The sequence below is a fragment of the Passer montanus genome, unplaced genomic scaffold (genome assembly GCF_014805655.1).
Source record: "Passer montanus isolate IOZ18808 unplaced genomic scaffold, ASM1480565v1 scaffold17, whole genome shotgun sequence".
NCBI classification, from domain to species: Eukaryota; Metazoa; Chordata; class Aves; order Passeriformes; family Passeridae; genus Passer; species Passer montanus.
Window position 1 is genome coordinate 4,351,665 of NW_024364270.1, and position 27,958 is coordinate 4,379,622.

Below are 27,958 nucleotides of genomic sequence, written 5' to 3' on the forward strand. Positions count from 1 at the left end.
TTAAGCAATGCAGTTCAACATACAGTTAATTTCAGTGACAGGTATATGAAAATCAAAGTCTCTCTCTCTCATTAACGTGTATTTTTATTTCTTAACACAAAGAATTTTACAGAATTGGCAAGATGTATTACATTGAAAAGTGTACCTGTCAGAACATCTGAAATAGCAAAGAATATTTTAATTTATAATTTAATTTTTGTGGTGGCAGAGGTGGTTGTTTTGGACCTTTTTTAAATACTTTTCTGTTTTATACTTTCCTTACTATAGGAAATGCTATATATCAGTTCGGCAAAATATATAATTGCTAGGTTTTAGTTAAAAAATCCCAGCAATATAAAGACAACAGATATTTAAATATAAATTATTTGTTTTGAAAACCATTTAGCAAAATACAGGAAAGGATGATATACATTACAAAATACACGTGTGATTACTAAAACCTTTGAGACCCAATGCTCAGCTTTGGATGCCTGATCAAAATGACAAACCAAGATCAGTCAAGAGGGTGCACAGGCCAACGGGCTAAATGCTGTGAACATCTCTGCACTTTCAGTACAGCAGACATCCTCAAAATTGGAAAAGGATGACCTGCTGTCTTTCAAGCTAAGTACCAGCATAAGAAAAAATAAGTGAGATGAAGAATGTTACAAGAAAATTTCTGAAGAAAAGCTACCATTCACATTTATGCAGTCCAATCTGAAGCTTTTCACAATGCATCATAAAACAAAATTTTCTCTTGCACAGACCCCTTCAGGCATTTTAGTATTCTAATTCACTCTTATTTTAAAATAGAAGACTTTATTTTAATATAAAAAATATGGCTTTTGGTATGGGAAACAGCCTTAATACTTTCCAGTGAAAAGACATGAACAGCGTTTTTATTAGAAGAGTGGCTAGCATAACTCAACAGATACTCCATGAAATTTGCTATATATTATTCTGAAAGCATCTAAAGTTTTCTGTTCCTGAAATCAGTTTAAGACTCTAATTATAAAGTAATGTACATCAAGACTAAGTTCTCTCTTACTTAGTCACTCCTTGTTTAGAAAATGTCCCTTCTTCTTTTTTGTCATCTTCCACTCTAAATTCCCCATGAATTCCTTAAGATATTAACAAAATCATCATCAGCTACAATTCCAAAACTTAATCCTTCATAGTAATCTTCGAACTCAGAATAGGACACTTCATTGGGGTTGCTGCAGGACTCTCCTAATGCTTCTAGAAATGATGATTTAATTTCTTCTTCTGCAATTTTGCCTGTGAAAGTATATTTTTCTATTAAATACATTTTAAAGAAGATGAATATGTAGCATTTAATACACTTCAGGCAAGAAACTTTCAAATTTTAGCCTGCAAATATTTTTTGCATGAATAAATCCAATATTCTGATTTCAGAATTAAGTCATTGGCTCACTTATTACCACCTGTAGAAATTACCTTACTTTTATAACATGATAGAATTAAGTATCAACAGAAAACATGGGGTCAGCCAATTGCAATGAATTATAAGAACAGGAAATTTTTTTTTTTCAAATGACTGCAAAAGCTGCATGATGCATTTGTAAACTAAAATTCTGAAGTTATCTTATAGGAAAGTGTATGCTTACTATAATAAAACTTCAAAGTTCTGGGAAAACTTTAAGATGGAAACTGGCATTTGAAAAGTGTTCTGCAATTTACATATTTGTCCTAGCAATTTTATAAAGATAATACTTGTGACGAAAAAAGTACAAAAAATATGGCATTACAGCACTGGAAAAAAATCATATATTGTATCCCTATACCCACATGTGACTTCATGTGTTACCATTAAAATCAGTGGCAATATTAAAAAAACCCTCTCTTCTACAGATCAAAAAGAAAGGGTCATGATATCATGGAGACTTTCACAGTGACTAGTTTGGTACATGGAGGTATTGATTTTTAAAACTGAATACAAATATTTAAATTCCTCTTTTTTCAATAGAAGACTTTAAACATTTTTGAGACTCCTGAAAAAATAATGAAGAAACCAGCATTTCCTCTGTACAGGATGACAAACCTGTCCCAGAAATAAATTAGAGTTCCTTCTGAATAAATTATTCAAGTGCTGAGTACATTCTGTGTCAGCTGGAATCCTTGCATATTTTGATGGAAAACAGTAATGTGAAAATGAGAGTACCCTACTAAGTGAAAATCATTAATATCATATTTGCCACTGATAGCTTACAGATGAAAGCAGTGAAATAACTGCTTACAGAGGTAGGGAAAGGAACTACTCTGCATACAGGCAGCTTGAAAAAGGGCAAGTATTAAAATTGTGTATATGAACTCCATTACTACTTACAGTCATGTTCTGGAGAGACTCATTTTAAGTCCTCAGATGAAGAAAGTTCCCCTTTAACACCTCAAGTCTAAGTAAATATGAAAACAGTTTGTATTTCCAACCAGTTTCTGGATCTGCTATCTCTGCTAACAAAATGATTTCCATAATTACAGATTTTTGTTAGTTTGTTAATGTGAAGTACCTGCCAATACTAGAGGATGTTTCTTTGCACAGTAACATTTTCTGACATCTACCATAGACACAGTCCCAGTTCTGTTGAAATCTAGTTTCATGTAAGCCTATAGGGGAAAAAAAGAGTTTCATATTAGCATTTCAGAAAAAAAAAAAGTGGAAAGATAAAAAGATCAAATACCTAGCACATACTTTTAGATCTTGTGCAATGGATGATATCAATTTACCTATTTTATGTAAGGCACTAGATACTAGAAAATCATTCTAGATTATGCAGTTTCATTATTATTTTACTCAACAGTTTTCACATCAAATGTGTGTCGTGGTCAACACAAAAAAAAAATTGTCTTCTTTTCCTAATTTCTAGCTCATCCTTAGAATCAGAAGTTCAGCTGCTTCCCTTCTGCCTCCTCCAATTATTAAGATTCCCCATCATTCTGGCAGAAGCCTCCCCACAGCCTCTCCAGCACTGCTAAGAGCAGCTTCATTTGCATTTCAGTTTACTCAAATACACATGCTCCATACGTAAGGCTAGGAGAGTCAGATCCTCCCTGACTGAAAACATGAAAGTATATGTCATTTTTCTTGATCTTGATATCCAGTTGCTACTCCTTTGGCTGGTTTGTGATCAGTGTCTGATACTGCAAACAGCTCCACATTACAGTACAGACAAATGACAAGTGGCATTTCACATGTAACATGTCTCACAAATATGACTCTTACTGTTGGTCTCAAAGGAGACAAGTTTTACTGCATCCTATTTCAGGCACTGCAGGAGGAAAGTCCACACATGCAGATTTACCATAATTTGTCATTTGCCAGAATAAGGAAACAGGTTTCTGGAAGAGATCATCTCGGGGTGCCAGACACTTCATACATGGGACTGAACTATAAGAACAGCACATATGCATGAAAACTCAAAACAATAAAGTAATTAATTCTAGAATTTAAAATGAACTAATTTAACAATAGAACAGCATGCAGTCCACTAATTTACCTTTCTGTTGATAAACTGATCTGAAACTTCAAGACGTTAATTTCCAGGTACAGAACTTAAGAAAAATAAGCACAAAACCCAACAACTAGAATATGATGAGTGACTAACCCCAAAGTTAGACTGCAAAATATTTACACTTAAAATATCTGCAATAAAACTTACTTTTCTTACAAATGTTTTCCTATATTCGTTCATTTCTCCAAATATGGCATGAGTAAATTCTCCATAGTCAACGTTATCATTCTTACTATCATCAAGAATAAGCCATAAGGATTCAAAGTCCTGAAATTTAAAAATATTTTGCCAAAATTCTTCATTATGTCCTGAAATAGAACAATTCCTATAATGGGAAATTACGGTATTCTCACAAAACCCCCCCAAACTTCTAGATCCAAACTCACTGAAAAATTTGTTAAAGTCACTGATGACCATAATTCACATTGTTCACAGTTCTGATAGCTGTGAGCTGCTTTTACAACATAATATATAAAACAAAGAAAAAACCTAAGTAAAGAGTATAAACAAAATTATTTTTTAAAGCCTAAAGAGAAAAAATGGGTTGCAATCATACTTGCTTCTTCATGTCATGATGTAAAAAAAAAAGATTGCATGTTTTAATTTTATTTTTTTTTTAATTTTTAAGAACTTTACATAGAACTGAGTGCAGAAATGCCAACACACCATAGGGGAAAAAAAACACCAAAAGAAAACATGCACAACCCAGGTATTAAACTATAGATTTAAGCAAAGAAGCAATTCCATAAATTAAGAAAGATAATACCCACATTTACAGTTTCAGCTAGACTCACCCCTTCAGGCATTTCCAAGTGGAATAATTTTAGAGCTTTTTTCAAGGCTGCCTGAGAGAGAAGACCATTTCTGTTCTTGTCTATTTGTCGGAAATACTTTCCTAAGCCTGTTATAACCCGAACTCCTCTTTTACTTAATGTTTCTCTGAACATACCTGAGGATTTAGAGAAAAAAAGGACACAGCATTTACCTGAAGTTGTCCACTTACTAAGGAGACAATACAGAAGTAAAGAACACCACATCTACATATGATAGCCATGCATTCAGACTCCCTTTTCTTTGATGAAAAAATGCCAGTACAAAAGGAAATCATCAGTTATTTAACATTTGAGTGAAACTCATGTAAAGTATGTCTAACAAGCAATATCTAATAAACTTTTTTCAAAGAGACCTCATAAGGAAAGAAAAAAATGGCTACTGCCCTCAAACTGTAAAACTGCCTACTTCTGTGAGAACTGATTACATGCCATGATTTAACATACAAAGCAACTTTGGAACAACCATTTCAGAACAATACAAAAATTCCATTATGAGTTGCTTCTTTATTCTAAAAAGATAGAGAAACTAAAATTGAATGGGTTCTGGTAGATACAAACCTTGAATCTTCTTGAAAACTTCACTGTCATCAAACACTTGCCTGGAACACTCTTCCTTGAGTTCCACAGAGGAAGGTCTAAAGAAGCAAAAATTAATGTTGATTGGTAAAATTACTCTTAATATGACTATTTTCAAAAGAGATGTAGTAAAAAATGCCAACATACTCAACTTTATATTTCGTTCATATACTACCCTTGTAAACAGAATATCCAATTGCTTGAGTTTGAGAGGTCACTCACAAAAGTCTTTGCTGACCAGCCGCAGATAGACAGAAATTATTTTCTAACAGTATTAACTGGAATTGCCTCTACTAATTCATTAACCATGGATAATTCCTCCCATGCATAAAATCTCCAGAAGTTTAGTTCAATCCTAATCTCATACCACTGGAAGAGTTTGTTAAAGCAACCACATTTAACCACCAACAGGAAAATAACATGTAATACTTTTCAAATCTCTCTTTAGAACACAAATAGCAAAGGTGTAGAACAAAAATATATCTAGAAATTATGATTAAATTTTGTGGAGTTTTTTCTGCTAAGTTCCCTTTTGAGAAGTTCCCACAAGCCTTCATCAGAAATTACTATAAAGGTTGATAAAAAATATTGTGGAAGAACCTACTGGAAGAAAAAAAACCCAAACCAAACCAACAAAGTCCTACAATTATTTTAATCAGAATATTTTAAAAAATGGAAAATCATTACTGTCAATCTGAGCTGCTTGCTCACCGGTGTTTTGCCATAACATACTCCTGCTCCTGCTTTCTGAGGCCAAAGACTTATCTCTCTGCTATCTAGTAGGACTTTTCATCTCCACTTTGAGGACCTTCCATTATGAAGTCCCTAAAAGCTTACCTACATCAGATCAGCTAAACTGGAAAGTCAACAAGCACCTGCAGACGACAATGTACTCCCTCTAGAACATATGTAAACCAAAAGATTCATGGTTTGTGACAGGAGGGCATAGCTGCTCCTGGGAACCTGCAGTAGACCTTTTGGACTGTAGCAGAACAGGATTTTCTGTCAATAGAGTAATGAAGGTAAGAGGACTCAATTCAAGAGTTGTGCACCAGAGAATAGAGAGCTCAATAACATCATCATACAGAAGAAAAAGATAGACTGAAACTTAGTCACTAATGGAAAGAATACAGAGAGAGTATAAAAAAGGAAATCATCTATTCCACCACAGGTAGTATAAAATCCAAAATTACAACTCATTGAGCAGCTCTTCTTTATGTTCTCCTATTCAGAGATAACATTGGTTCAACTCCAAATTTCACAGGTATAAGATTAGTCACAAATGATAAAAAAAGCTGCTTTACTTGAATGATAGGGTTCTGAGATGTAAAATGTCTTACATAAACTAGCTGAAATTAAACTATTTTGTGTTTCATTTCACTGAAACCTTGCCAAGAGGGAACAATTAGCACTAAGCATCATACAACTATACAGTTCTGGAACCAATTAAATTTGAATTTACTGTTCTAATGCACTGTTAGCTTACTCTGGCTCCTTTGCAAAGCTTTCAGTCTAAAGGGACTTTAAGTGAATATTACCATATCTGAGAACAAGCTTCTTGTGTTTAAACAATTACAGAAAGAAAATAATAGTCAAGTTCTGCTAGCAAAGTAGCCTTTAGATATTGAGCATATTTAATTGAGATTAAAATTGTTCTCTTCCTAATCAGGAAGGAATCAAAGTATAAGATCTATGAGGAGAGCCTGGGAGAGCTGGAACTGTTTAGCCTGGAGAATAGAAGCCTTGAGGATCTTACCCTCAAGTATGTACCTGACAGAAAGGAGTAAAGAAAACTGAGACAGGCTCTGCTCAGTGGTGCCTGTTGACAAGACAAGAGGCAATGAGAACAAACTGAAACAAAGGAGGTATATGATTTGTATATAAAAACATGTGACCTCAAACAAAGCAAAAGAACAGCTTCACATTTCAATTCTTTCTTTAAAATTACTCCTTACCATTCTAGGAAGTTACTGAACTACACAAAATCTTCTAATATCAATTTCTAATTTCTCCTAACAACAGCCTAAATATGGATTCTGCTTTTAGCTGTGTAAGTAATAAAGTATTAGGAACAATTTTTTTCTTTTTTTTGCTTAAGGAAGGAAAGGTAATTTAAAAAGCCATTATCAGCACTTACTTCAGATAATCCATAGCTGCTTCATCAATACTTATCACACGAAGAGTGAAGAAAGGGTTCTGTTTAACACTTTCTGGAAGGTTATGATCGACACTTCGGAAAGTCAGATTGGCTCCCTGTTGGTAAAGCACACAATGATTTAAAAATAGGTTGTGTATTTCATACATAGAGGGGAAGGGGAAATAAAGAAAAGCAGCAAACTAAAAGCAAAGAATGCTGAGAAGATTTAAAATATACAGTAGCTCTAACTACTAATATGTGGGCAGGCTTGGTTTAAAACATCTCCAAAACTCATGAATTTGGAAGGAGGAGACAGAGACACTGTTACTGTGCAAGGGTCTCAACCACTTGGACTTGGTGAGAGATCTGCATATCTTAATGTCAGCCCAGAAAGCATGATTGCAGATATGGAGATTCACAGCCACAACATCATTCCAAAGAGATACTGAACTCAGTGCAACACATTTTCTGGATGACTTAATGATGCATATTTATTCAGAACACATTTCCATCTGCAGGCTGCAAAAATACACATGACAATAAAATATGAAAATCTCAACAAGTAGCTTTATCTTCCATATCATAAACTCATCTATTTCATCTTCTAAATTCTTAGGTGGTTGTATAAGCAGTTAGGATAGGCATGTGATTAGACAAAACACACTAAAAATTCATGTCAACATCTTTTACTTTCTACATTTCTCACAAACATGGTTTTTCCTCTAAACTTCAGATTTGCAGGAGCATTTGAAGAATTTGGTGAAACCAGTCTGTACTTGAAAACTTGCTCAAGTATTTATACTTGAGCCAGTACAGCAAGGTGCAATATGACTTTTAATCAGTCATCAGATTAGCTGGTAGACAAAGATTTACACCGTTTCACACACTTGCTCAAAACAGCTGGTAATTTACATTTCAAACCATAGAGTAAAAACAATTAACCTGCAATTTCTCCATGTTTAAAAAAAATTTAATCATTGCTTCGAGTTAAAAAGGCCAGCCGACCTTGCAAGGATTATTTACTTTTAACAAGTAGTTTGGTCTACTTCAGGACTCCCTCCCGAGTGGATCACTTCGTCCAAAAAAGGTCCACACTGTCAGCAGTCTTGTGCCCTCTAGGGGGACAACTGCAAAGTACAGCTTCATCTGAAACCTACATTTGGAACCTCCAAAATGCGGGACAACAAAACAGTCCAAACCTCTGAAAGTCTTTAATTCAAAAATGTCACTTAAGGGGAAGACTTTTGGTCTTCCCGGAACGCTAGATTACAATTTACAATTCAAATATCCAAATATTACCTCAAAAAAAAAAGAATACTTACAACGTAGAAGTCACTAAGATCATAAGCTTTTCCCCTTCTTTGTCCACGTTGATGTTGATAAACTCCCTTCTGAATGAAAGGCAAGGCATTTGTCCTGTGAAATAATTCAAAACTGAATTACTAAAACAATTACATTTATTTAAGCTTCTTGGATACAGTGAAATATGTTTTCTAAAACCCCTTTATAAGGTAATTCATCCTACCTGTTTTTTCCAAACTGTCGAAATTCATACACAGTAAGGGATTTGTCACACGCAAAGAAAAATCCAATTAACTCCCTGCAAGCATCACGACCATTTCTAGAAGGAAAATTGAATAGCAACTTTATGTTTTTTGTCTATATAAATCCAACTGAACCCAAACATAAGTAACATTTATTTTGGAATCAGAATGGTTTGAGTTGGAAGGGACCTTAAAGATCATGTAGCTCCAAAACCCCTGGTATGGGCCAGAACACCTTTCACTAGATCATTCTGCTCAGGGCTCCATACAGTCTGGCCTTGAACACTTGCAGGCACAGGGCATCCACAGCTTCTCTGTGCAACCTCACCTCTGTTCCAGTGCCTCACCACACCCACAGTAAAGAATTTCTTCCTATATCTAATCTAAACCTGCCTGCTTTTAGTTTGAAGCCATTCCCCCTTGTCCTGTTACTGCACACCCTTTAAAAAACTACCCTTTCCAACTTTCCTGCAGCATTCTGTAGGCACTGGGAGGCTGCAAGAGGGTCTCCCTGCAGCCTTCCCTTCTGACTGGACAATTCAACTCTCTCAACCTGTCTTCCTAAGAAAGGTTGACCCTCCCTCTGATGATCTTTGTGACCTTCCTGTGGGTCATTCCAACAGGTCCTTCTCAGGCTGGGGACCCCAGAGGTGGACAGAGCATTGCAGGTGTGGTCTGATGGGAGAGAAGCAGAGTGGCAAATCCCCTCCCTCGCCCTGCTGGCCATGTTTCTTTTGGTGCAGCCCAGGACATGGTTGGTTTACTGGGTGCAAGCACACACTGCCAGATCACGATGAGCTTCTCATCCATCAGCACTCCCAAGTTCTTCTCCTCAAGGCTGCCCTCAGTATCCATTTTATTTCCAATGTTGCATGCTGTGCAATTTATTTTTTTAAAGAGCTCTTTGACTATTTTCTCTAACCCACCATGAAATTCAATTTGTGGATTCAGTCACGTATTTTAATTCAATACTCCATTCTCCATAATGCTAAAGAACACCTCCTGAGGCTTCATGTTTTAGTATGCCAGTGTAATTTTCACTGGTTAACTAAAGGATTACATACACCAGGACTACTGCATTCATTGAGGTATATGAAAGTATGTTGCTGAATATTCAGCTGTGTCTAACAAGTATACAGCTCACAGCTGCAGAAAAGCATCACTTTCAAAACTGAAAAATATGTTTGTGCTACCACTACTCAAATCAGAAGAGTTTCAAAGACGTTCCAAAATTTAATACATAAGGAGCTATGAACAAGTTGCAAAGCCATTACTACTTATAGTAGTTGCCACATCTAAGATGAGGCTAAAATAATTTTAATCAACTGAGATGCAACAGCTAAAAGCACTATTTCACACAGCCCCTGTGGTAACTATCCTGAGTAGAGCTATGGGTATGATGGTAACATAGCATTGCTTACAGATCTTAACATTGCACAGTGGGACTGTAAAGCCACTATCCATTAGCCACATCAAAATTTGTACTACAAATGGACACTCACACACTTTTTTCTTTCAACATAGGGAGCAGAAACATTCAGTGCAATTAATCAGCTCAGGAGAGTAATCCCCATTCACAAATTCAGAGTATTGAAAAGCTTCACAAAATTTGTGATTACCTTGATATAATCCTACTATCAAAGCATAGTTTTTTGGAGAGCATGTTCTCAGTTAGTCCTGATTTGGTCCTTATTCTGTGAAAATAATGCAGCATGTTAATGATACTTATATGCTCCCAGATAAATGTTACATAAAACTCAACCATTTTCAAACAGCAAAAACCATGAAATACAGTATCCTTGGTAACTGGCTGAGGAGATGATCCTTTGTAGTTGAATTAGAAAGCAATAGAGCTCTACAGTGTTCTGTTATTACATAATATGAGAGTACATTCACAGAGAACATAGATATGAATGGGAAATTTTGTTTACATACACTTATATAAAGAATTAACCTTTACCTCTACCACCCACCACACTTCCATGAACCAATGCATTCTCTTGCAAAAATACCCAGGTGGGAGCATTTTTATCCACATAAATATTTTTATATTGGCTCTATTGCTAGTTCCAGAAGTGAAGATTTGTCTATGTGATGGATGTAAGAAATTGATACTGGTTTTTTAATCTTGTTTTTCCTTTTTTTTTAATACTAAGATGACATTTGATGAGAAAGACTTAAGAATGGGATGTTAAAATGCACACAGCAGAAATGCTTGCCTGAATGTTGATAAAACCAGAACAAAACTCAGACCTGCAGATTCATTTAATTTTATGAATCACAGTGTTTCCTCAGTTTTTTTTTAAAGTCCTTGGAGTGACTAGTTCAATGCTGACAGTCCAGGAATGTCATTTAAATGCCAATAGGTTTAATTATTGCAGCAGAAATCAAAGTATGAAAGAAAAGTATGATTATTGTGAAGATCTACATTAGCATTTACAGATGCATATTTATGCAATTTATGCACCTAAGGATAGGAATCTCTGAAAGGATTGCAAGCATCCAACCGCTTGGAAAAGGCAGGCAAATCCTTGTGATGAATAATATCAACATAAGCTTAACAATGTTCTCCCAGTTTTTATAAATTCTACTGGTCAATCATAATTCACAGAGAATTCACATAAAAAGGTCCCTGTAATCTCACTAGGCAATAACAATCACAGGAAAGCTACAAAAAGGCCTCACATGAAGCTGATGCATCCAAGCCAAAAACAGAACATTTGGAAAAGCAAACAGAATTCACAGAGCTATAAAAAAATATACAGCAGAAAATTTATTTTTATAAACTTACTTTGTTTCATGGAGGGTCCTTTTTCTAAAACGCATTGGTGCCATCCCAGCTCCCAGAAGTCCTTGAGCTTCCTTGCAAGCATCAGAACGTGTGGACTGCTCTGGATCACTTATAACAGCTCTGACCACAAAGAGCATGGAGAAGCCCTGTTACTGTCAGTATGGTTGGATTTCAGGTCTTACATGTTTTTATGCAGGAAAGAAAACACCCAAGAATAATACAGTAATACAATTGTGGAGTGATCCATTAAGCTTGTAAAATTTGTGGGCCTAATTTTTTGTTTATTTTTACAAATTCTTAAGTCAATTTCACAAAATCAAACATATGCAATAATATTCTGGCAGTGCTATGTAGTTATGTTAAATGCAGACAGATATTATTTAAAGTATATTTTATATATCTTATATAAAATATATCTTAGTATTTTTAAGGCTTGTGGGGATCTTTAATAATTTCTATTATTTCTGTAAATATTCCATCAGTGATATTCTTTAACCATGGCTCCCTCCAATATCAGTGATATCAGCTACTAGCAGTGGCCAGTGACATCACCTCAGAATCACAGAGTAGCCTAGGTTGGAAGGGACATTAAAGATCATCTAGTTCCAGCCCCATGCTGTGGGCAGGACACCTTTCACTAGACCAGGTTGCTCAGAGCCCCATCCAAATTGTCATCCAACAAAACCTTTGGCACTTCCCCCCTCAAAGTGCTAACTACACAGCTGAGAAAAAAGGAACAGATTAACTGGGTTTTGAACATTTTGATATTCTCTGTATCAGTTCAACAAGTAAACAAAAGAAGAGAACCTTTAAAAATAAATGAGATGCTTGTTATGCTATTCAAATGGTTATCAGGAGGGAAAAAATAATTTTGCATGGCTATTATAGTTTTCTAAACTCGCTCTCTGATCCTTACAGATACATCTTTGTACACATCAGTTACACTGATTTAATTGCAAGATTTGCTCTACTAAAAAAATATTCAAAATACCTTTGTATTTCCTTAAATAGCTTTTTTTCATGCAACAGTTTGAACTAATCTTTTCCGATTAACATCCTGATATCTGATTCCAAATTGTTTAGAAGTACTGGCAGAGTTATATTTGGAACATAGAGAGATTTTTTAAATTAAAACTTCATGCTGATGCAGCTGCAGCACTACTGAATATTGTTTTGACATTATCAACAGAGAGGTTCAGAGCAGGAGAAGAAAGACATGGAAAAAATAAGGCAAAGCAGCAGAAGGAGGATAAACACAGAACGGGCAAAAAGCTGTACGTTTAATGCAACACCAGTAGTACTAAAACACTTCAACATAACCAGCATATTTTTAAGATCACCTCTGTAATAATCTTTAAAGGGATATGACACAAGCCAAGCACTTATCTGAAAACTGGAGGTTTCAACCCTGTATAGTTCTATAATTTTAATCCTGAGGATTAAAACTAGAATTTAACATTGTGTTTCATGACAGTCTTATTTCCCTCAGGCAACCTTCTTGTCATGTCAGCTTTTAAATAGTGTAAAAGTGCTAATAGACTTGCAAACAATATAGGTAATTTAAAGTGCCATTGTAACAGGAACAAATAAAAACTAAAATAGTGAAGTGCAACAACATCTCGACCTCAAAATCTTAGGATATGATGGACTGGAACATCAGTGCAGATGACTCCAGAGACTGTAAACTCTGCACAGAATGCAAAATAATCTAGACATACCCACAGATAATTTCTTGTAAGTATAAAGTAACATAAAACTCTATTAAACTAGCTTGCATCTTCTTATATTGTCATAACCAGACAGCTTGCATAAAGCCCTGAATTATTAAAGCATGCTTAAAATAGAGGAATCTTTCTGCACAGAAGCAATGCTTTCTTGAAGCTAAAGGGATAGGAATGAAGGCAGGAGATCTTACTGTACAACTGGACCAACTCAGTTTATAATAGTGCCTTTTTTCCTACATGTCCAGCATTGGTATAATACTCCTTCATGCCTGAGAGGTGTTGTTTCAGTATTAATAAAAGATTAATAAATATTTATAAAGCTAAGATTTTTAGAAAGGACAATAAATATTGAGGACATGTAATTTATAAGATCAGGCATCCATGCATTTTCTTGAGGTGCAAGAGGGTTATTTTTGAGAGCTAGTTCTATTGTACAGACCTTAAAATAGCTTCAAGCATAAAATTAGGAATTATTTCCAGAAAAAAATAACATACCCATGGCACTTGAAACTGATATTTTAAGTTGCATTAAAAAGTCTTTCACTTAAAGAATTCTTGCAAATAATACTACTACAGAAGACTTCATAAGACTTGGAACAAAATGATCAAAACATCTCTTAAGCAAGAAAAGACAAACACTAACAGATCTAAATTCTTCTGTAGGGAAAATTGAAATTTTACATTATAAATTCATTTACCTACATAACTGATCCACCATAACTTGTTCTACAACAGCCTGTTTTCTCCTCTCTGCAGCAACATCCTCCTGCAATGAAAAACTGGCTCAGAACAAGTGAAATATATAATAGCAGGCACTTCAAATCATAAGTTACCCTTTAAGACAGCATTCAGAGGTCACAAATTTACCTATGCCACAATTAATATTTTTTACATTTTAATAGAGTCTATTTGCATAAAAAATAGACGTATAATATTCTCTGCCACACACTCAATTTGTCTGTGCATATTAGTTGTAATAAATATGAGAATTCTAGTATTTAAGTTTCCAGACAAAATTCTTACTTCTGTACTGTTTCTGATACGTTCTGTAAGTACAACAGAGCCTTTGGAGACTCACATTATTCCAGGTTCTTCAGGTGACACAGATTCCAATTAAGAGAATAAAACTTTACCTCCAGCAATATTTAGTCCAAAAAATTCTTTTAAGACTTAGTCTCAGTTGCAAGATTTTTCTTTCTTGCATGCCACAATTATTTTCTGCTGAGGCAGGTCAATCTGAAAAACCTTTCAGGAAATGTCATCCTAAAGGGGAAAGGGGATTTAACATGATCTTCTTATTATTTTTATTAGAGTAACACTGAACGGTAACCTTGTGCCATTCACTGTAAAATGTGCAGGCATTGATCATAACCTGTTACACAAAGAGAAACCAAAACACAAGAGGTGGCCCAGGATAGTATGGAGGCCACCAACAATAACCAGGCCTCAGCACCACTCTTAATCTTCCACATTCCTGAAGTTTTTTACAGCATTTATTTTGCCTTTTATTAAAAAATTAATTTTATATTTGAGAAAATAGAGATTATTGTTACCAAGGGGGGTTATTCAACCTTACCTTTTTTTAGATATTCTGAAACTAAAGAATTAAGATATTTTTCTAATTGGTCTTGTGTGCAAAGCAAATTCTAGAGAGATCTAGCCTTTGTGTGGATGAAGAAGTGAAAAGTTCCCAGGTACCTATAAGAGGTAATTCCTAATTCCACAGAGATGTTATGGGTAGAATTCACAATCTTCAAATAAACACTGACTGGCACTAGTCAAAAAAAAAAAAGCCAAATAGAAAAAACCCAAATAACTAATGCAACACCAGACCAGCTGTTGATTATTCCAAACTGATTTTCAGCCTTAGAAAATTTTGGAATTGTAAGAGATAGGAGGATTTTTTGTTTGATTTCATGTTTTGTTTTTGCACATATCAGGTGCAAAAACTACAGGGTGCTTAGAATAAAGCTATTGATTCTTTACCCATTAACTGTTGCAACAGATGTATTAAAAAGAATGATTTAAAGGAGGACATGAAAAACAAAACAAAGAAAACTTTTCACCTTAAATTTCAATTGAATATTAGGTCACTGAATGATCTAATTCTTCCATTCTGCTCTTAGACAAAAGCTCTACTATGAAATTACAAAAATGCCTAGGGCAGAGGCAGACATTGAATTTGTAGCAGCTCTCACTGCAAAAGTAGTTGCTGTTATTCCCTAAATAAGAGCATTCCGAGGAAACCAGTCTTCTTCAGAGGTTATACATGAAATCTATTGGCAATGGGCTGTGAATCAAAAAGTCAGGGAACAAACTGAACTAGAAGGGACCTACAAAGAACATCAAGTCCTGGCACCACACAGGACCATCCCTGAGTCACACCATGTACCCAAGAGCATTGCCCAAACACTTCTTGAACTGTCAGGTTTGGTGCTGTGAGCACTTCCCTGGGGAGCCTGTTCTGGTGCCCAATCACCCTCTTGGTGAAGAACCTTTTCTTGATACTCAACCTAAACCTCCCTTGACACAACTTCAGGCCATTCCCTCAGGTCTTGTCACTGGTCATGAGAGTGAAGAGATTGGTACTGCCTCTCCTCTTCCCCTCATGAAGATGTTGAAGACCTCAGTCTCCTCTAAGCTGAACAGAACAAGTGAGGAGATCATCTGCTCCTCATACGGCTTCCCCTCAAGACCCTTCACCATCTTTGTTGCCCTCCTTTGCACACTCTCTAATAGTTTAATATCTTTTATGTATTTTGGCACCCAAACCTCAAAAGATTTTCTTGTCATGAAAATTAACATGGACCTCAGTAGAGCAATATCTGCATTCATTTCAACAAGACTAGAAATCAAATAAATGATTGCAATAATGCAAAATTCAATGCATAGTGATGAGCAAATAAAATTAATTCAAATTACTATTTACTTTAAAAAATCATAAAATCTCTCATGGCTTATTATTCCATGAGAAAGTTAGAATGCATAACCCTTTTCAGCAATCCCTTCAAAAATCAGTTATAAAAGCCATCAATCTGCATATGGAAATACTGAATCATACAATATCAAATCAAGGTTCTTCATCCCTGTAAATGATCCTAAATTCAAGGCCTCAGATGGGCAAGTCCCAAAAACAGTAAAATTCACATCTACATAATAAATTAAAGAAGTGTATTGGGTACATCCATGTAAGGAAAGTTTTAATTCCCCTCTCTGCCATGGTGATTTCCAGACTTTAGGCCTCCCTTCTTCCTTCAGAAAGGATCTGACTAAAGACTAGAGCAAAAGCAATTGAAAGGAGCAGCTAAGGGAGCTTGGGTTTGTTTAGTTTGCAGAACCAGCAGCTAAGAGGCATCCTGAAGAGAAGTTACAAAGAAAAGAGAACCAAACTTTTTTGACAAAAGCCAAGAGTATAACAGGAGGTAAAGGTTGCACACTGAGCTTTGGGAGGATTGGCGTGGACAATAGGAAGAACATTCTCACACAGAGAATAGCATGTCATATGAAGATGTTCCTTAGAGACACTGTAGAAGCTCCATCCCTAGAGCTTAAAGACACAGGCACAGTTGTTGCTGACTTAATACAATACTAGCTGATGGAATTATGGAATCCATGGACCACTGAATACAGGCTCAGCTAAAAGCTACAGATCAGAAGAAATCATAGAATCATAGACTATCCTGAGCAGGGAGAGATCCACCAGGATCATCAAAGTCCAACTTCTGACACTGAATGTAACATTATGTTTAGGTTCACTCAACTACCTCACTTAGTTATATGAATGTATCTGTATATATTACTTTGAATGTAATTATGTTTAGGTTCACTCAACTACTTCACTTATTCTTAGTTATATGAATGTATCTGTATATATTACTGATAATTCGTGTTCTCATTTATATCAGTTACTGCATAAAATACAAGCACTGCAGATAAGATTTTAAAAATGCTCACTGGATTTCTCAGTTCAGCTCCCATTGAGAGAAATGTTTAAACTCACATTATTTCAATGAGTGCAATAACATAGTAGACCCAAATCTCCAAAGGCATAAAACTTATTGGAACATCTTGGAAGCCATTCTCCACATCTAGGTGGTGAGCAGCATAATACCAGTCCAAATACTTACAGCTTCTGATTTCCTTATGTTGTGCTGCATATTATAAGGTTTGTTCGTATAGCATTGTTGCAGGAGAGCTTTCTTATCAAGGGTTACAAAATCGTGTCCATCTTCAAGCTGTGTACCCTACAAAAAATACATTATTTTTATAACTCAAATTTAATGAATTGTAATAAAAACAAACTAAAAAACCCGCACATGTTTTCCTCAACAAGTTATTTTAAAATACTACTTTCTTTTTTACTTTTTAAAATGTCTACTCCTTCCACTTCATGGTAACTAAAAGAGATTTATTTTTAAGCCTAGCTTTCTACAGAATCTGAACTTACAAGGAAAGACTAGAGAGCAAGATTTGTATCTTTTGAATACTTACCAGTTTTCATTTATACTGCAATAAATAATAAATTTTAAAAATCTCAAAAATACTGTGTTCCTACAAGCTTTGTTAAAAAACAGCAGCAAGTCAGAGAAAGCAGACTTTAGAATCTCTGAGGAGAAGACAAGAACTCATTTGTTTTCTCTTCTGCGCAGGAACAGCCAAGTGGAAGCAGAGGATTTGCTGTTAGGTATAAAGCTTAAAGCTCACTGTAGAGATACTGCTTTGTTACCAGTGAAGAAGTTAAATATAGCCTAAACAGAAAAAAGCCAAAGCATGCTACTGGTTCTAACAGACTTGTAAACCAGTCCCAGACTATTACAGAAATATTTCTTACGTGGACAATATAAAGAAAAGGATACAGGAAATTTTGACAGAAACAGTTTTAGCAATCCCCTCTATGAGCACCTTCTTCACAGAAAAGAGAAGTTGTTACAAGTTCCACAAATCAACCAAAACAAGTGTATTGAAATCTTTATTTATTCATCTAATCAGGTAGTGATAATATCATACAAAAAAAAAGTTCTCAGAGACATTATATTAAAATCTGTGAGGAGAATTAACACACATGCTTCTAGTGCTTAGCAAGTATCTTTCTGGAACCCAAAATCACCAGAAAAAAAAGGCAGTCCTGCTTTTTCTCTCCCAGCATACATTTGCCATCTATTTCTTCATTTTCAGATAACTTGGCTCCTCCTGTAAATACCCTTTTGATGGGCTTGCAGTAGTGCATATAAAGAAGTCACTCCTTGAAACACAGATTATATGAGTGTCAGACCAGTACATTAGAGTGGAATCATTAGAAAAGGAAAAAACAAAACAAAACAAAACACCAAACTATAACAAATCTCCAAAAGAGAAAATCTTATCTGCCACTAAACATATAACTAAACCACAAAATACCTCAACTTTTTTTTCATTCACCTCTTATTCACAGGTTTTTTTATTAACAGGTTTTTTTCAGGTGCTCCTTTATCTGATCACTACAAGCACAACTATGAAGAGGAAGCTCTTTTAAAGCTGTCTATGATATGTGAAACAATCTTTCTTTTGAAAAACCTTCCCTTTTCATTCTACTGAATGTTAAGAATTCAGTAAACTCATTGTTATTCATCACAAACCTTTTCTCTGAAAAGCAATGAGCACAATATGTTTTATCAACATTTGCATACTTAACTTTCCATTAAGATTCTTAAATGGTCATCTACCCTCAGCAGAATCTAGCATTCAACCAAGTCCTCACAGCTGTTGCTTACTTAGGTTTCCTGCTTTCTTATACCTACAACGATGCATCTTTCCCTGTTCAACCACTCTCCTCCACTATCTCTTCCAAACAAGATGAAAGTTGGGGTTTTCACCCCTTTGTTTTCCAGTTTATCTCCACTGATCTACCCTTCTTTCCACCTTAATTTGAAAATACAAAAGAAAACTGGCAGAATTAGTACAGCTTGCAGTCCAACTGTACTGAATCTGAACTGTATAACATCAAAGCAAAAAGTACAGATAATATCTTTTGTTATTTTAACCCCTTATTCCTTTCCATTTTCAGTGTTAATAATTCTCTAAGGAAGAGGTTAAATCTTTCATTTCTCCTATATACAGTCAAAATTTACAGAATAGTAATTAAAGTACTTCTATATTTAAAAAATAAAAAAGCTTGAATGAATTTCTGGTTTTGGAAATAACACTTTATCAAGATCTTCCTGCTGTCTCTCCTCTTCTTATAGGCTTTAAGTTCTTATTAATCATACTAATCTTCAGGCTCAGGCTAGAGGTGCACTAGGAAGGCCAGTGTTACTTTCTTTACCACGGAACACAACCATACATAAATTCTCAGAGCCCTTCAGTTTCTCTCTGCAACAACTAAAACAACCTTCCTACATATTATTTCCTCCTCAACATTAGCTGCTTAAATTACATGGTTTTATTTCTTTAAATAAAAACATGAAATAAATTACATACATGTGCAAACCATTCCAAACAGTGTAATTAAATAGTGCTGTACATTTCCTATTTTCAAATGCAATTTCTACTTTGCCAGCTACCTTTATTGAAGTGTCTGGACATTGCAGGTGGTCTTTTTTCTTTCCTGCAATTCTCTGAGGATGTTGCTTATATTCTTCCTTCGTATCCACTTCATACAGACCATGCTTTGGTTTGGGTCTCTCTGTGAGGGATGGCAGCTTTTCTGGTCTTGTCTTCTGCACCAAAACAGGATGTTAAAGCAATGAGTAATCAACATAAAAGCCTCTGTCTGTTCTATTGAATGTAAATAGCATTTTTTTAGTTCCTATCCAGTATAATGTTTGAAACTTCTTGACATGCTCCTTCAAATTAAGAAAAAATTAAGAAAAAAATTAAGAAAAATTAAGAAAAAATGCAAACAGGACTGAACATTCAGGCTTAATTTTCATTGAGTTCTTCAAATTCTAACATTTTTAAATCTAAGACATACACACTCACATGGTTTAACATCACCTTTAAAGAAAGAAGTCAGATTCAGTGGTTCTGCCTTATGATATCACTAAAATGGAAATTCTGACATTTGATTTTTGGATGGCTGAAAATAGACGGATGGATGGATGGATGTTTTTTGGTCAGAAGTTCTAATATTCTTGTATGGCCGATGAGAACTGGCACACTGTTCCTTAGAACAACATCAGCTGCACAGCTGAGCACCTTTCTAAACTTACACCCATTTCAGGGCTCTGCACAACAGAGAGTAGAAAGGGCAGCAATGACAGAAGTCCAAGATTCCATTCTCTTCTGTCTCCCTGAGTAACTAACATCTTCAATATTTAAGTTATATTCCTTCAATGCTAAAAAAAAAAATAAGATGGCCTTCTCTAGCATCTCTACTCAACACTTGCAACCTATCTTGCAACAACATGTTACAGTCTTGCTCAAGAAAACCATTTCTCAAAACCCAAAAAGATTTATGTTTTTGAAGAGCCAACTTTCTCCTTCAAAAGAGGATTCACATCCCTTCCCTGGTTAATTCCTGAATTATAAGAGTATATTTAAATTTTTCTTCCAAAAGTGACCTATTTTAGGAAGATTTACTTACACAGTTACTGAAGAAGCTGGAATCTATCTGGCTCAGGGAAAGCTTGGTCAGAGCCCCAGAAGCAAGAAATGCAGAAGTAAAGGCCTCTCAGAGGAATACATTAAAATATTTTAAAACAGCTTTAAAATCTTCTCCACAAAAAAAAAAAAAAAAAAAAAAAAAAAAAAAAAAGGAGAACAAGTCAGGCAATAAAAAGAGAGAGAGAAAGAGAGAGAAAGGGTAAGTAAAGAGAAGTTACATTCCAAGGCAATAAAAAGAGAAAGAGAAAGAGAGAGAAAGGGTAAGTAAAGAGAAGTTACATTCCAATACTTTAAGCACAGAGTATTTAAGACACAATGAAGGCAGAAAGGAAGCAAGAGATAAAGGAAAGCAGAAAAGAAAGACCCTGAGAAACAAAGCCCTACCAACCTTCTACTAGCACTCCTGCAGCTTGACAGTTATAAACAGGAACTTTGTTTAAAAAAAAATGCAAAGCAAGCAGTGTAATCATAAGCATCCAGACCCAAAAAGGCCATAACAACAGAAGCATGTTTGCACTGCACATTTACAAGGCAGCAGAAAGGAAAATAACCTATCTGTAGTTACATGGTTACAGTTACATCTTGAGACATGTATAAACACCTAGGTATTATAAAAACTAGTACATTCTTAGTACATTATTTTAAAAAGACCAAAAAAACACTTACCATTTCAGTTTTTACTTAAATGAAATTGTTTTTCAAGTAGAGAAACCATTTGGTTATATAGGGAAACATACAAAATAGTGATCTTGGCAGATTCACCTTGAACTCCAGCCAGTCTGGAGTTCTGCCCTTCAAATTACTATATGATTTGTTACGAGGAGCACAGGTTATGTACAAATTAATTTAAAATTGGTTTTCCTTCTAGTTAAAATCCTGGGGTTTTTTTAACACTCATTTGGATATTTCTTAGGTTTACATAAATTAAATAGCTTTGAAATAATGGACTTTTAATTAGTGTAATTTTAATAGTTTCTCCAATAAGCTAGATCCTGTCACATAAAAGAAATTATAATATATTTTCAGACCATATACCATAGTACTGAACTGACAAGACTTTTTGTCAGTCTGTATTTTTTCAACTTCTTTACCTCCATTTTGTTCTGACACAATTTTCTAGACACCTATTTAAAGAAAAGCAGGAAATAAGATGTATCATGATCAAATCAAAAATTGTGCCATTTATTTTGTTCACAATTAATTCAGATATAAGAATTCAAAAGAACTCTTTCCCTGCTTTCAGGAAAGTGTAATAACTGAGTAATTAAATTAACTCTAAAAAGATTTATAGTGGATATTGATCCTGAACAATGTTGCACTGCACTGTAAATCAAAATATTAGCATCTAGACTCCTGATTTTCCTTAGAAAGCACCTAAGACTAGTGGTGATTAAGTTTTTAGTCATCAAGGGGAGGAAAGATAACATGATGAGGAAATTTTAACAATAAAAAGAGCATCAACAAATTAGACGTAATTCTAAAGTTTATGTCACAGATCTGTTTTAAAGAAAACAGCCCTAAGAAAAAAAATTAAATGGGTGCAAGTAATTCCAAAAGTTTTTTTTTCACCAGCAGTAACTACTGGTCCATAGAAATAATACTTACTGTTCGTAAACATGGATTTTGTCTTCAGTCATACACTCACTAATACTAATCTTTGTTATTTCTGTTACCATAGCTCTTAAAAAATAAGTACAACAAAAGGGCAAGTGCATCAATCAACAAAGAGCTAAGCTATGTAATATTTTTTTCTAAATATTCTAAAGAATCTCAGTAAAAGAACTTTGCTAAAATTATTTTGGACCAACAGCACTTGAAGATATGAGCTTAACCAAAAGAACTTATATAAAAAAATATATATGCATGCTTTTCTAGATTACTGCTAAAGGGATATATTTTGAAGATATTTGTAGTGACAGACTGACATGTTGATGCTGTGCATATGGAGTCTGTAATGACGTTCTCCACCCTGAAGATGAATCTAGCTGGCACCTATGAGAAGAACTTCCAGTGTATGGTACGTAAGAGTCCCCGTCCTAAAATCACAGGAAAAAAAGAACAAGCAATCATCGTTGTTTTATACTCAGAGTGATGCTTTTATAAATTCCTGAAAAATGTGAATTCTAAAAATTTATTGAGACAAAATTAATTTACAATTACCTCTTCATCAGAATCTCCCAGCCTCCCTAGATCTAGGCATGGGACCCTGCAGGGAGTTAAAACAATTTTAGCAGCAATACATTCCCTTATTTTTTAACTACCATAAAAGCACTGCCTATTAGTTATTATTAGGTCCTTCTCAAAAATTTCCATGAAACTAGATATGGCCTATTCAGCAAATCTCTATCAGCCCCTCTTGCTATTAGCCCCCTCAGCAAGGGGCCACAGAGCTTCTCTTCCCCAGTAGCAGAGTACCCTGGCAGCTGAAAAGGATTCGTCTTTACTCCGACATTGGCTTCTCTTCCCTGCCCAACAGGAGCTATTGCAACATGATCAGAAATGAGGGGTGCCTTACTCTTGTCTTCCACAGCATATCCATGTCAACATTCCTCAATAATCAGTCAACAGAAAGGCAAAAGGGAAGCAATCTCTACTTGGGATGCAAATCTTCTGACCTTTCCATAGGAGATTAATATAGTAAAAGACAACCACACCTCAGTATTTTGTTCTGCTTAGAAAACATCTCCAATTCATCAAAGCATCTCTGTGCCTTCTGCCTTTACTCCAGATATATTGCAGAGCACCATGAATACATATTTTTTTATATTTTACCACCAATATTTGCAAACAACTCTGTTATATCTTCTTGGAATAAGAGAGTTCCTTATCTTAGTCTTTTTTATTAGATAATGACAGACAGTACACAGAAATTGGAATGTTTTGACTTTGGTTGGAAGAATCAAAGGTCATAGTCACAGACACTTATAAAATAATTACATACATTAGCTCTAAGGCATTTCAGTAAACAAAACTGGCTAAACTATCAATCATGGTCCTTGGAAGAGTAGATATCCCTTATGTGCCAAAGTCATTATAAGGTCTTAAATTTTAAAAGCACAAACAAAATTTCCCATTGTTTGTAAAAACCCTTCACAACAGTTTTTCTGTAGTTTTTACTGTAATACTTGAAAAAGCAGTCAGTAGCTAAAATACCATTTTTCTCCTTTTGAAGACACATTCAAAATATTCAAGAAAGACATGAGAAAAATATGAGTGACACCCTCTAAAGAGGATGGAGCCAGGTTCTTCTTGGTGGTGCCCAGCAATAGGACAAGAGGCAAAGGACAGAAACTGATGCACAGGAAGTTCCACCCAAAAAAAAGTTCTTCACCACAGGTGACTGAGCACTGGAACAGGTTGCCCAGAGAGGTTCTGGAGTCTCCCTCAATGGAACTACTCAAAAACTATGTGGATGCAACCCTGAGCAATGTGCTCTGGGATGACCCTGCTTGAGCAGGAGGTTGGACCAGATGGACCAGTGGGTTAGACCCAATGTGGTCTCTTCCATCTTTACCCATTCTGTAATTAAACCTCCACTCAGCCAAATATAAACCAACTTAATTCCGAAGTAAATAATACATCAAATATTCTACTCCAAATATAAATGACAGGAAACAAACCTATCATGATAAATTTCATGGAATACTAAGTTGCACATCACTACAAATGCAAATGCATTGAGTTAATAATACACACAATTAAACAAGCTGAGCAGAAATAGAAGCAGACTTACTCTGGTGGGCGAGGACTGTGTGTAGCCTGTCTATTTGTTCTCCAGCCCTAAAAGAATGACACATTATTACATACCTAGGGGATCCAAATTAAAATACCTAGTTCTCCCTTGTCAATTTCTCCTTAAATATTTAAAATTAGAGGCTTAAAGTATCTGTCCAACATACTTGACTAAGACACTACTAACAAATGGAAAGAAGCACAAACTTCTCATTGAAAGCTAATTCTTACACATCATGAGACTAGTAGACTGAATATTCATTATGACAGGAAGACTTACAGCCATTAAGAATCTAGACAGCATCCACATCAGCTATTAATAATACATTAAAAATAATGTGTGCTCCTGAGGCTTTGTAGCATCACTGCTCACAAGGTTTTAGGTCACATTGTCCTTGTTGGGTGGGAACCAACCCTTAAACCAAAACCACAGGACTGACAGCCAGCTGGCTCACCAGGCGCTAGCCCAGACCCCAAAGAACCCCTGATATTTGCTGTAACTGCTTCAGCTCAGCTTTACTATAGCAGTCGTGATGATGATTATGTAGTTCACTTTATTTATTTTGCAAGGCTGAATACCACACAGATCCCCAAACTCAAATGAGCAAGAACAGAGACTCAAACTAAAGCATCACCTATCCCCCTATGGCTTTTGAAAATAGCTAGCAGCAAATCCATAGGGAAGGCTGCCCGGGGCAAGCATAAAGTAACAATTGACTTAACAGGCCTCTCAGTCTGAAAAAAAAATAAAAATTGTTTGGGAACGTTCAGAACCAGGACTAACATTTTTGCTTTCACACTTCTCAGGTCATAAATCTCAGCATCACAGCCTAAACTGAGCAGAATCCTATTTCCAGCAGTGCTCGAACATCCTTCACGATGTGAGAGCGAGCACAAAACTGTAACTCCTTTCTTGCCATACAGCCTTGTAGCTGCTCCCGAAGCAAAGCTCGGCAACACTACCCTCTAGTGACTCCAGACCGAGCCCGGGCAGCCGGGTTTGGGAGCTCTCCGCACGTAAAGAGCACCGCCACCCTGTGGTCACCTACCTAAGACCATCAAGGTGTCAAAACCAAGGCATTACATCCCACATTTATCTTTTTTCTGTACTATTTTAACCGTGGTGAGGCAAAGAACACAGCTAATTCTAGATGTTAAAGCCTTCATATAATTTCTAGAAGTCAACAAATCAGGAAGAAAACAAACAAAAAAGATTGTGAACACTGGGGTAAAGCACATGATTTCAGCATAATTTTAAATTAAGATTTACTTTTGCAAACTACTAAAAATCATGTGGACTAGAGTCTAAATTTGTAAACTTAGTTGCACAAGAAAGAAAGAAAAAATGAATGAGAGATTAGAGGAAAAAATGACATTTCTTTTCTCTTACAACCTACACTAAATGCCCCAAATGTTCTTGTCGTCCACAGGTATTTAATTTTCAAAACTTTGGTTAAAACATTAACGGTAACATTATAACACTGATGTATTAACGTTTACAAAGGTCTTTTTCATTCTAAATCAAACTGAAAAGAAGACCAGCAACTTGACAGTCAAACTCCAAAAATTCCTAATGGGGTTATGCAACAAATAAGGAAGTAGAATAGGTGCTTGGGGGCTGAGGGAGGATTAGCAATTAACTTTTGTTCATGGACATAAAGTACACAGTATCTGTGAGAAAAATCAACTGTTACTTAAAATATTAATATTTACCTTAGCAGTAAGGAAAATAATGGCCCTCAGAATCCAAGATCATATTCGTAGGGACTATCAAAAGCTAGCCCTAAACTTTCTACTGCAGTGAACCTGTGAGGGTTGCACACCTACCCTATTTTAAAGTGTAGACTATTAGTAATACCTAGAAAACATAATTTCCCTCCATACTGAACACAGAGCACTGAGATTCATTTTTCATGTCAACCTAAAATCATACCTTTTCAAATTATATTTTGTGGGCTGCTTTACTTTATTGCTGTCTTGCAAAACAAAAACACAGACACACCTGTTGCCAGTTTCACCAACAGCCAGACACAGCACACAGTACATGTTCAAGCCTCTGTTGCTCTTAACTGCAAGTACTAGTTCATTCTTAAATCCCACACATTGCAATTAAGTACTCAGAGTAGTAGCTATTCTTGGATAGCTGTTTATATTGGAATTTCTCACCTTCATTTGAGACGCTGTCATACTAAACTGTCCCTTTCTGACAAAAATAATTTCTTTAAAAGGTGTCTTCTCTACAGAATGCATTTTAACCTCAAACTAAGAACCTTCTGAAGTATGATTAAAATATTTTTTAAATGTCAAAGTAAGGAGAAAAACAGTCACAAGCCTTCCATTGACTACCTGACATTTCTTCCCCCTCAATGACAACTCAATCTTCCTCCGAGAGGATGCAGCAACGCCTTTAACTTCCAAATCCATGCAAATTCAATGGCTGGCAGCTTTCAGAAAAAAAACTGAAAACCAGAAAATACTATTGAGAAAAAGGTGTATTTTTTATCTAAGTACTTCTGGGGGAAAAAAAAAAAAAAGTTACTGCAGTAGAAGGAATTTTGGTATTGTCTTCAGCCAGCTATGAAATGCTGTTGGTTTCTCTTTTTCACAGCCTCTTAATTTCAGTCTTTTATTACTAATGCTTAACCAGATTCCCATTCAAATTTATGGGTTTTGCCTCAACTCCCTCTTTCCCTTACACTTATCGATACATTCTCATTCCAGTACTACTAATTTGTTACCCCTTGGCAACCTCAAACCTTTTGTACTCTCCACTCACAACCGCTGCCTATCTCCCAGTGCCCCGGGAACACTTCAGGAGGGCGGACGAGCCGGCCCGGCACACTGCCAGCCGCCCAGAGCTCCAGGGTGACATGTCCCCAAGCATTCCTGCTCTGCTGCCTTCTCCTTCCAGGCAGCCAGTTTTGAACCAAGATCCCATCAACCAGACACTCCATTTTCCAGCGAAAGGCTGCCGGCACTGAGCAGTTCCCACTCCCAGGCCCCTTCTCCTTTCCCGAGCAGGAGCGGGGCTGCGGGCCTGCTCGGGGCCCCGCAGAGCGCTCCAGGGCACGGAGGATGCCCGCGCACGGCCAGGAGGCTCTCCCGGCACGGAGCATCCTCCCACCTGGGGGCGCGGAGGGGAGACAGCGCTCTTCATGGTTCACACGCTGAGACTGCCGTTATCAAACAGCAATGCCGTAAAAGGCGGAATAAACAGTATGAGCTCAGCAGCTCCACGGAAATGATGCATTTTCCCGAGAGAGGCGCGGGCTGTGTCTCCCCGGAGCGGCCCCAGGGCTCACGGCCGGCGGCCCGGCCCCGTCCCGCAGCCCCGCACCGCCTCCACGGCGCCCGCGGCGGCCCGGCCGCTACAGCAGCGCGGAGGGGCCAATCCGAGCCGGGCCTCGCACCAGAGCAGAGCAAGGTGCGCCTCGGCGGAGCGGGGATGCGCAATTCCCGATTGCTCCTGCGGAAATGCCCTGCCCGGGGCACGGCCGTCCCTCCCTCCCCGCGCCCAGGGGCGGCTGTGCC

At 36.3% G+C, this 27,958-nt stretch overlaps 1 protein-coding gene across 2 annotated transcripts; it reads right to left on the reverse strand.

Moving 5' to 3' along the window:
• On the reverse strand, positions 1–27,884 carry CAPS2 (calcyphosine 2). Of its 2 annotated transcripts, XM_039704236.1 has the most exons (18): positions 27,552–27,884; positions 26,774–26,886; positions 24,429–24,475; positions 22,856–22,901; positions 22,621–22,731; positions 19,654–19,809; positions 17,242–17,358; positions 13,813–13,880; positions 11,391–11,510; positions 10,219–10,293; positions 8,581–8,676; positions 8,378–8,471; positions 7,056–7,171; positions 4,901–4,977; positions 4,304–4,458; positions 3,657–3,776; positions 2,508–2,604; positions 1–1,257 (listed from the first exon to the last, which is right to left on the reverse strand). In XM_039704236.1, exons 2-18 carry the CDS (start codon positions 26,849–26,851, stop codon positions 1,082–1,084), a joined length of 1,749 nt encoding a protein of 582 aa, XP_039560170.1. In that variant the 5' UTR covers positions 26,852–26,886; positions 27,552–27,884; the 3' UTR covers positions 1–1,081. The 2 variants fall into 2 exon arrangements, with proteins under 2 accessions (XP_039560170.1, XP_039560171.1); XM_039704237.1 differs by lacking the exon at positions 26,774–26,886.
• Positions 27,885–27,958: the final 74 nt, after the last annotated feature.

Coding starts and splice junctions, on each gene's coding strand:
- CAPS2 (XM_039704236.1), bottom strand. CDS start 26,851: ATGGATTTGGAAGTTAAAGGCGTTGCTGCATCCTCTCGGAGGAAGATT. Junction 10,294..11,390: donor AGGACCCTCCATGAAACAAA/GTAAGTTTATAA, acceptor TTATTTTCACAG/AATAAGGACCAAATCAGGAC. Junction 4,978..7,055: donor GCAGCTATGGATTATCTGAA/GTAAGTGCTGAT, acceptor TTGCTTCTTTAG/ACCTTCCTCTGTGGAACTCA.